The 10,387-nt window shown below is 50.2% G+C and overlaps 1 protein-coding gene across 1 annotated transcript in view; it reads right to left on the bottom strand.

Annotated features, from left to right (window-relative positions):
• Positions 1-9: 9 nt before the first annotated feature.
• Positions 10-10,387, bottom strand: part of LBH (limb bud and heart development) — a 25,159-nt gene continuing 14,781 nt past the window's right edge. Inside the window, exon 3 of the mRNA XM_012652530.1 lies at positions 10-1,944. Within this exon, the coding sequence (XP_012507984.1) occupies positions 1,756-1,944 (189 nt within the window). The 3' untranslated portion in view covers positions 10-1,755. The remainder of the gene's footprint in view (positions 1,945-10,387) is intronic.

The raw sequence follows: 10,387 nt of genomic DNA, 5'->3' as shown, positions 1-10,387 counted from the left end.
CTCCTCGCGGCGCAGGCTGCAGGCCTCTCCCACTCCTGCGAGGAGCTGGAAGAAGTTATTGCCATCATCGGTGTGTGTCACACAGGCAGACAACAGAGGGAGGAAGCAGGGGTGAGGGCGACCGTCGGCTTCCCAGAACTTACTCCTGCCGACTGCTGACACCACGTCAACAGCGCCCCTTGTCCCCCGCCCCTGCCCCAACATTCCCCAGAGCCACACTGCCCTTGAGGTATAAGATACAGCTATACACACAAGTCCAAAACCGGGGTCAACTGGACTGACTGGGGACCTGAGGGGTTGCAGCGGGTGCCCTGGCTGGCTCAAGGCTCTAAGTCCACCTCCTGGCCACGCAGTCCCGCTCTGAGATGGATTGAAGAGTTTTTCCTGCAACCTGCCACTCCAGAAGGTTGTTAACTACAATAAGAAGCTCTCAGTCCAGCGGCCAACGTTCTCGTCCAGCTGGTGAGGGAGGGAGGACCACCGTTCAGTGGGGATGGCATAGCCCCCTCGCCACGCCTTCCTTAGAACACCTGTGTCCGGGAACAACATGGGGGCAGCCGGGGGGCTCATGACACCCTTCAGTCTCAAACTTGATCCCAGGGCTGCTACCTGAGCTTTGTCACCCCCACACAGTAACACCCAGGCCGCGCAGCTCTTGGGACCTGGGTGAAAGCTCACCTCCCCAACTAGAAACAGAAAAGGTTGCCTCAGCTTTCATAAGAAAAACAGAGCAAGAGCGGCCACGGGAGCACAGCCAGCCGGGCCGGCGGGACGTACAGTGGGGATCCATCTGCCTGGCTGCGGGCTGGGAAGGTGGGGGCACAGAGAAGGGCGGTGAGCCCGCTTGCTCCCAGCCTCCGCTCTGACTCTGAGAGCAAGTCCTGGGCAGGCGCAATGGACGGAGGGACCTCCACGTCCAGGTGTCTGCCTTGAGGCCTCTGACAGGGGCAGGAAGTGCTCTGCTACTCCCCAGCGTGCTGGAGGCAAAAAGGACATGTCAGGGAGAAAAGCTCAAAAGCACTGCCTCTTACAAACCTCCTGATCTCGGGGGCTACTGAGCCCACCACAGCTGGGGGCAAAGAGGCCCTGGAGAGGGACAGTGGCCTTTCTTTCCTGCACATCCCCTCCAGCTGGCTGTGCGAGCAGCCAGTCGCTCAGCTGTCCTTCACCCTCCTCCCCATCGCAGACCAACACACCTGAAACAAGAGCAAAGGGTGGGGCGGGTGACACCGGAGAGAGATGAAGACTTGGTTTTCCCATGGCCAGAGTGAGTGGTTGCTGAGCACTTCCTGGCTGCAGCTCTCTGCTCAATGTTTTCTTAAAAACGTGTATTTTCTGTTTTGCCTCGAGTTTGTTTGTTTTCTTACCCCAAATGTTCCTTGCTGGCTTTGTACTTCCCCCATGCCCCCTGCCCCAGAGCCCACTGGAATCCCACCACTGCCTCCGGCCACTGGAGTTCAGATAATGATCTGGAAACAGCACCCTCTCCCCCGCCCCCACCCCCGGCCCTAAGCAGCTCCCTTTCTCAGAAGGCCTTGCGAGTCGTCAGAGGGCTCCACTGCTCGGCAGATTTCAAGAAAAGACAAGCAAAGAAAAGAAAACCAACTCGGTGATTTGCAGGTGCAAAACGGAAGCCTCGTTTGACATTTTCAGAACTACTGTGGCTCACTCTCTTCTTCCACCATGATGGGAAAAACACAGTTCAGGAACATATGCTGGCTAGTGTGACCCCACAGGGGTCTGTCCGCAGGGACTCTACTGCTCCTTGTTTTCTTTCGCTGTCTCTTCGCAGTTGTCTTGCTCATCCTCCTGGACCAAGAACTCCTCGGGGGGCCACCGGAGCTCCCCACTCTCCACCTCACCCTCTGTGGGTTCCACCACAATGGAGGGCAGGCGGTCCTTCAGTTTGCAGCAGCGGTCGAAGTCTGACGGATCGGGGAAGATCTGAAATAAAAACAGAGCAGGCACCGGTCATGCACCTATTTGAGAAGAGAAATTCAGTTGCTTCTTTTCACACCCATGTGGCATTCTGAGCACCCGCCGCATGGCAGGGACGGTGCTATGCTCTTGGAGTGCTATGGGCTGGAAGGCAGGAGCCAGGGCAGTCAGTTCTGGGGCAACATGGGAAATCATCCCTCATTCAGACTTTGAATCCTGAAGCTGAAAGTTTTGGGGCAGTGCCACTAAGTCTAAACATTGGTGTGACTCTGTTTGTACTCTGTTTTGTTTTATTTTCAGACAAAAGAATTCAAAATCATGCCAGTCACAGTAGGTCTCGTCTCTTTCTGCAGCAAGCATTTTACACCAATGCAAAGCATACAACAGGTGCCATAACATTAAGTTCCTCCCAGAGTAATCACTAGCACCAAGTGTAAGCAGGCTCCCAGGGGCTTTACGTAGATAATTCCCAACCCACAGCCATGCTGAAAAATAGGTGATGCTAACGCTCTCTTAAAGAAACTCAGGCTGGGGGCAGTCGGTTGTCCCAGACCAGACAGCCTGGAAATGAGTGAGGGGTGGGAATGACATCCAAGCCCAGGTCTGTGTGACTCCCCGGTCCCGATGCCAGCCTGCCCTCAAGTAGCTGGGTCTTGATCCCTTCGCAACTGTAAAGTCAAAGCCAATTCCGAGTTGAAGGCCCACCCACCCTGCCCACGCAGGCTGGGAACAAAATCCAAGGCCCCTTCCTTTTTCACCTGTGGGCAATTCCTGGCTTCTCCCCAACTCTACACCTGGAAGAGTCCCCTTCTCTTCCCAGAGTCCCGTCAACGAGGCTTTGTTTTTTTAATGCCTACTGTGTGTCCTGCCCAGAGCTGGCAGAAACCCCAAGCCAGGCCATAAAATCAAGGGCCAATCCTGGCTCTGTGGATTCCCTTCACACACACCACCCTGTGACTACAGCTGACCCAATTCTTTGCCCAGCAGCTTAAGCACTTAATCTGCTGGACTGCTGGGTCTCTTGCCATTCACAGCCCTCAGTGACACGCTGGAGAGCCAGATAGAGGAGCCTCTGTCTGGAATGCTGGGACTCACACAGTCACGACACTCAGCACCTTCAAGGCCATCTCTTCCCACCTCTCCATTTGATAGATGCAGAAACGGAGGCCCAGAGGGGTCAGGAGACTTGCTCAAGGTCACAGTTTGTTCCCAGCAAAAGAAAGGAAAGCAAACCCTGGAGCAGGTGGAGACACATTTGAAGGGATCCTGGGGGCTGCCTGCTCCTGGTCTGGATGGACACAGGCCCACAGCCACAGACAGGTGTCCTCCGTTCCCAGCGGGGAGAAGAAATGCCCTCCTATGGTGCCCTGAAGGTGCATGTCCCCCTGCAGCCCCAACCCCAGGCAGTGCCGCTCCGGCCAAGGCCACGTCACAGACCACGTGGGGCTGCCAGGGATCATGGGCCTCACCGAAGCTGCCCCAATCCCTGCAGACAAGTGATTATTAGCCATTTATCCAATAAAGGCCTATTGCTGGGGATTAAGCCCTAAGCCAGCTGCACAACCAGGCATCATTAAAGACTTAATGAGGCTCATAAAAGGTATGGTAATGGCAGCAGGAGGAAAGCGAGTTGGGAGGGGCTGGGCCCTGAGGGTCAGGGCAGGCACAGGGAGCTGACCCCGGGCTCTTTTCCCGCCGTGGCCAGCCCTCAAGTTCTGCCCTTGGATGGTGCTGTGTGCAGCTCACACATGCAGAGCAGGGAGTAGCTATTTGGGGCCTTCCTCACTTCTCATGAGGAGTTAGGGCTCCTCACGGGGTGGGGGGCAGGGGATGAGGGCCCACGGTGCCCACCAATCACGAGCTTTGGGAGGGGGCTAGGGGAACCCCGATGGGGGGTGGCGTGCTACAGCTGACAGAGCTCTTTCAGACATCACCTTGTTCAGGTCTCACTGCCACCCTCGGAGCAGTAAGGCCCCGTACTTGTGGGTCAAATGGCAGAGCCAGGATTCAAACCTAGATCTGCTGTTTTCATTGTCTGTGCCCTTTGAAATATGAACTAGGGTGCCACTGTGTCGACACCGCATTTCAAAGATGGAAAACTGACCATCTGTGGGAGGGTGAGCAAGACTCTGGGCCTTGCCTGCCCAGCCATGGCTGGGGCACCAGGGATGATGGCCGCCGCCTGGGCGGCCAGGTCCAGAAGATGAGCTTCCCAGTCCAGATGCCATTCTAAGCCTTCAGGACCCGAGACAGAGCTGCGAAGTGTCAAGAGGAGATGGACAGCTGCCCCGTGCAGAGCCCACCCCCACCTCTACCCTCTGACCTGCCCGCCCAGGACTGTGCCTATAGCGCCCTGGCCACGCTGTCCCTGGAAGAGTGAAACCCTGACTCTCACCACGATCGCCCAAGCTAAGGAAGAGCAAGGGGACCACAAGCAGGGCAGGGCCAGCAGGAGGAGGAGGAGGGCAAGAGGGGAGTGAAGCATGAGATTTCGTTTCACCCTATTTGAGCTGGGACTAGATCTTTCATTAAAATGAGGGAAAAAATGTCTAAATGATGATGATGATGATGGAAGACATTTTTTGTTGAGCAGAATTTCAATCTTCACAATAACCCTATGAAGTAAGTAGTGGTATACAGCAGTCCCCCATCCATGATTTCCGTTACCCACAGTCAACCACGGTCTGAAAATAGGTGAGTACAGTATAATAAGACATTGGAGAGAGAGAGCTCACACTCACATAACTTTTATTACAGTATATTGTTGTATTTTCTATTTTATTATTAGTTATTATTGTTAATATCTTACTGTACCTAATTTATAAATTAAACTTCATGGGTATGTACACATAGGAAAAAACAGCATATATAGGGTTTCATGCTATCTGCAGTTTTGGCCATCCACTGCGGGTCTTGGAACATATTCCCGTGGATAAGTGTGACCTCTGTTTTATATGACAAAACTGAAGCACAGAGCATGTGACTCGCTCATGGCCACATACCTAGGAAGTGGCTGAACTGGGACCCAGACCCATCAGGTGAAGTGTCCATATGACGACACACCAGGTGAAGCCATGGGAGTGCACGAGCTCATTGTGTCCCTGGCATCAACTGCGTAACCCCAGATGCCTCAGTTTCTCCTTTTAAGAAGTGAATTGACCTTTTTGTCTCACTAGATGGGTACAAGTTCTTGGCAAATATAAAGATAATAAAATGCTTTGAGGACATAAGCTAAATTCAAATTGTAATGTCCTCTTTGGAACAGTTTCAACAGAACTACAGTAAATATCCAATCTCCAAGCAAGAGGCTGTAATACTAGCACAGTAATTAAAATAATTCCAAACAATGCCGTTCATACCAAGAGCTGCACAATTAAGTCTTTTAATTCCTTGGGGGAAGTCTGAGCATTGAACTTCTGATACTGCTTAGCTGCCGGAGAACTTTGCTCCCTGAATTGCAAAAGTAGGCACCATTAAAAAAAAAAAAATTTTTTTACAAAGCCTTTTAATTGAATTTTTAAAAATCACTTTAATAATTAATCTGACCCATCAGAGATTCTATTTCATTATCAGATTATACCAATTTGTGTCTCTGGAAATTGAGGCTCTCTCCAAAAACAAACAAAAAGCACCCAGAACCAAACAGCTTCTTGTTTCCTTACAGACAGACAAGAAAGCCTTGCAAAGCATTGCTGAGTATTTTGCCAGCCAATCTTATCTCCGACAGCTGCTTAAGAGGCTGACCCCAAGGAGGTCAACATTTTTCCACTAAGTCATGCTTTTTAATCATCTAGGCAGCAGAAAAATGAGAGGTTTCAACTGCAATTTGATGGGGTGGGGAAGGCAGTGGAAAAAAGGACTCGAGTCAGACTTGCCAAGCACATGACAGGTAGGGCTGAGGTGGCAGGCCAGCCTGGCATGCTGTTTGCCTGCAGGGACTGGCAGGAAATAAAGAACTGCCCTATTCCAAAAAGAAACTGTTTCTGGTTAAACCTCTTACCCCAAAGTTTGACTTCTCTCTGGACTGCAGACAGGCAAAAAAATATAAAAAAAATTAAAATCCTTTTCTCTTCTTCCCTCTGCAACAAAGGCTCATCTCTAAGAGGGCAAGAAAGCAAGAAGACAAGGCCCTCGGAGGCATTTCCCACCCTCACCCCAGGGCAGGGCAGGCCCAGGAGCATCCATCTGCAGCCCTGATCCTCCCAGCCCTGCACCTTCCTCCCTCCTGCCACCACTGGACTCCATATCCAGCTGTCACACCAGGCTGCCAAGGCTGATGGCTGAAATGAAGGGACACCAAGTTCTCTCCTTTGCAATGGCATGACGTCCTGAGGATCACACATATCAAGGACGTTCTGCGTGCCTCCCCTTCCCCCCACCCCACCGTGTAGGAATAGCCGGCATTCAACCTCGGTGAGGGTGAATTTTATAGGAGATGCCTTTCCAGGGGCATCCTTTGCCAAGTGGCCTCTAATCCCAACAGGCCCCGATAGAACTTTTGGGAACTCAAATGGATTCACTTGAAAGGTCACGGAAGCTTGACCTAGAAGGAAGAGACGGTCTGAGATGTAGCTTGGATGCCAGTCTACTGGAGTTTCTGGCCGTACAGACCAGGGCTGTCCAACAGAACGTTCTGCAATGATGGAAATGTTCTCTGTCTGCTGTCCAATACAGTGGCCACTTGCCATAGGTGGCTGTTGGGCACTTGAAAGGTGGCTAAAATTTTATTTAATTTTTATTAAAATACATTTATATGTAATACAAGAAAATGCATAAATTTAATAGAGCTTTAAAGTTACATGTGGCTAGTGGCTGCTGCATTAGATAGATGATTAAGCATGAGGACAAAGAAAGCAGGACCATCCAGGGACACTCAGGACGTCTGGTTGACCAACCAACACGGGCAGCCTCGGAGCAGAGAACCGCAGGCTCCAGGGTGAGCTTCTGGAGGTGAGGGATTAGCCGGCAGGCTTTTTGCTCAGGCGTGAAAGTGGCCGGCGAGGCAGCTCCCGTTTCACTCATAGAGGGGAACTGAAAGGCAACACCAGGGCTCCAAAGGCCCCAAATTTGGGGGCCTAGCTATCAACTGTCTGCCTCTAAGCCAGGTGACCTAAACCTGGCGGCCTCTGGGGTAGGGAGAGGAGAGAGATGTCTGGCACCTAGCACGGAAAAAGTGAGCAATTCTGGTAGGAGCCACCTCCCCTGTGTGTGCATCCCTGAGCCATCCTCTCTGACAAACAACCCGAGCTGGCCACAAAGAGGGCGGAGGGCTCGGCACAGAGCTGAGGGATGCTAATAGGGAAAGCGGACACCGGCAGGTGGAGGAGATGAAAGGTGGTTAACTGGACACAAAGGGCTAATTACCAGCTCTGCAAGCTGAGACCTCGGGAGCCTGGACATCCTGCTCCCTGTGCTGGGGTGGAACAGAGGAAAGAGGAGTCCGGAGAGTAGGGAGGGTGGGGAGGGCAGAGAGCCTGAGATAATAACCAGGCTAGCTCCCTACTGCACTGTGGACAAAACCACATCATACACCTCCATCCTGTCTACTTGCAGAGAGGGAAAACAGATCAACCCCAAACCTGCTCTGGAAAATCATTATTCCCGCAGGCAGACCAGGAATCCGGAAGATCTGGTTTTTACCCTGCCCCCGTCTGTTATTATTCTATGACCTTGGTCAAGTCATTTAATTTCTCCGAGGCTTAGTGTCCTCATGAGTAAACTGGGGACATCATTTCCACTCTATAGTGTTGTTGGGATGGTCACACGACTCATCTGTAAATTTGGATTCATGCTCATTTTGATCTCAGAGGGCTTGGGGAAGGATCAAATACAGGAATGTGTGAACGCGCTCTGGGAACCCTAGATTCCTAATGATGGTTCTTATTAGGCAAAGCTGGGGTCCCCCAGGAGCATTCAGAGTGAGGGAGCTGTAGCTTGGGACAGGAGCAAAAGCGCAGACCTCCTGGGCTTGTGCTCACCAATCCTAAGCTCTTTGGAGAAATGGTGGAGACGGAGACTTCATCACTTCCCCGCCCAGTGCCTCGGTTTCCCCAGGGCATGGGTTAGGCCAGCTGGAATGGAAACCATCGCCTTGTCCAGAACCTGCTCACTCAGTGGAAGGCCGTGCAGCCAGCGGTCTTCCCATGAGGCACCTCCTCCCTCGGCCTACTCCGGGGGCCTGCCTCCTGGGCAAATCAGATCCCCCTCCCCATCCCACCCGGCTTCCCAAAGCCTGGATTTCTTATTTCTCCTGGAGAACAACAACAAATCGGCCTGGTGTGTTTACTCCTTCCGAGGATGGGCTGGTTTATGACAGTGGGCAGTTCTCTACTAGCCTCCTGCTCTGCCAAGGGCTGAATGAATGAGCAGCAGCTAATCCAAATGAAAAATACACCCTGTTCTCTGCCCTCTGACAATATGTGAAGGCAAGGAATAAGGTCTTTGAAATACTTGCCTCCTGCTCTTTTATCATTATTATTATTATCTGCATTTTACTGGTGTTTTGAAGTGAAATATGGCTGATAAGAACAGAAAGAGCTGCAGCAAAGGGGTGAGGGGCCACCGACTAGATTCAGGGGGCAGAGAACATTCTCCGGGCTCCATTCTGAGACTAGTCTATCCCTGGCCATCTTTGAGACTCTCACTTCGTTCATATGTCCTCCAGACTGGGGCTATGGAATACGCCCCTTACCCTGTCCTGCCCTTCCTTGGTGCCTCTAATCCTATAAAGGACTTGAGCAGAGATTTGGGGCTTTATGACAACTGCTGGACCTCCTTCCTTTGGATCAAAGATGCTTAAGCCTCCAGCCTTGAAACTTGAAAGAAAAGGAAATCCTTTGGATAAACACCATCTTTCATAAATATCTCTCAAACACACACCCATCCTGCAAGTCAGGAGTTCCAAATTCCAATGAATTACCACTAATTGCTACTGATAACTCTGAGCCCAGCAAAATGATGAGGCTTTTGGAACGTTAGAGAATTTTCTCAAAGTTCTCTGGGGCAGTGAGAAAGGACTACAGTTATCTGGCATAGATGACTTCAAATACCCACGTCTTATACCATATGGTCATTAGCCCTCTTGAAAGAAGATAGGTCCACTAGTCACCTCCAGCCCTCTGGGCGTGACAGATCCCTCTCTGTCCTCCTCCACTGGTACTACTCAAATGTCCTATGGCCATACCTGCTCTCTCTCAGAAAGCCCAGACTGACCCACCTGCCATTTCTAACCATCCCCTCATTCTTTGTTTTGGATTCAAAACTCTTGACTATTTAGCCTGGCCCCACAGCCTTCCTTCCTTTCCTTCCTTGTCTGGAAGTCCCTTCCTAACCTCTACTATGTGGCTTCCAAGCCCATCCCTATATGGAAGCAAGTCTCTAAGGACTTCCTTGCAGCCCTGCCCCAGGGCCTTTGCTTGGCTTTCATCCACTACCACTTCCACAGCACACTATCAGGACAACTCACCTTGTCCCAAAAGTGGGGTTATCAACTAATTACCAGTCATTCTTCAAATTAAAAAAAAAAAACTTTCCCCCAAACGAAAAGCCTTGCTTGATAGTAGCTCCTATAAAAGAGGTCTGAGATTTTAGTTGATCACAATTGCAGCACTGATGTTAACAACTCAAGCAAATAGAGCCATATTCTTAGAAGCACAAATATCTCAAGGAAGCCACACAGAGGAGCTGATGGCTCCACTATCCTCTCCTCAGACATATTCTATTCAGTCTAAAGCAGATGTTCTCCAGGCTCAAATACCAAGACTCTTTCAGGGAGGGAGTGTCCATGGAGGTAAAATATTTTCATCATAGTATTAAGATGTCATTGGCCTTTTCCACTGTGTTGACACTTGCGCTAATGGTATAAAAACCAACAGTGGGTGAAAGTGCTAGCACCTTAGCAAGAATTAATACAGTGGCAGCAAACTGTACTTGTCATTATGTTATTCACCACCTCACGATTAAAATGAAAACAAAAAAGGAAGCTAATGTCCTTAATGAAGGAGTAATAATTTTTGTTAAATATTGACTCCTAAATACATGTTGTTTCAATATGCAGTGGGTGAAATGGAAAGTCAGCCTAAGACATTTCTGCTGCTTACTGAAGTACAATGGTCATCCCTCGGAAAGCACTTGTGGAGTTACCAGCTGAACTAGCCATTTTTTCCATGGAACACCGCTTCTACTTGAAAGAGTGACCAACAAACTATGGTTATTCCAACTTGGGTATTTGGCAGACATTTTTTTTCAAAAATACACAAAGGGAACCTGTCGCTTCAAGGAAAATGACTGATAATATTTGTCACCAATGATAAAATAGGAGAAAATTAGAATTTTGGAAAACTTGCATCAGCCACCAAGAGCTTGACATCTTCCTAATGCTTAAAGACTTTCTGATGAAACCAGTGGAGATATTACCAATGTGATTTTTTGATATTGTGCAATGAAATGT

The sequence above is a fragment of the Propithecus coquereli genome, unplaced genomic scaffold (assembly GCF_000956105.1).
Source record: "Propithecus coquereli isolate 6110/MARCELLA unplaced genomic scaffold, Pcoq_1.0 Scaffold39, whole genome shotgun sequence".
Lineage (NCBI taxonomy): Eukaryota > Metazoa > Chordata > Mammalia > Primates > Indriidae > Propithecus > Propithecus coquereli.
Note: the sequence above shows the minus strand (reverse complement) of the source record. Positions and strands in the feature narration are given on the sequence as shown.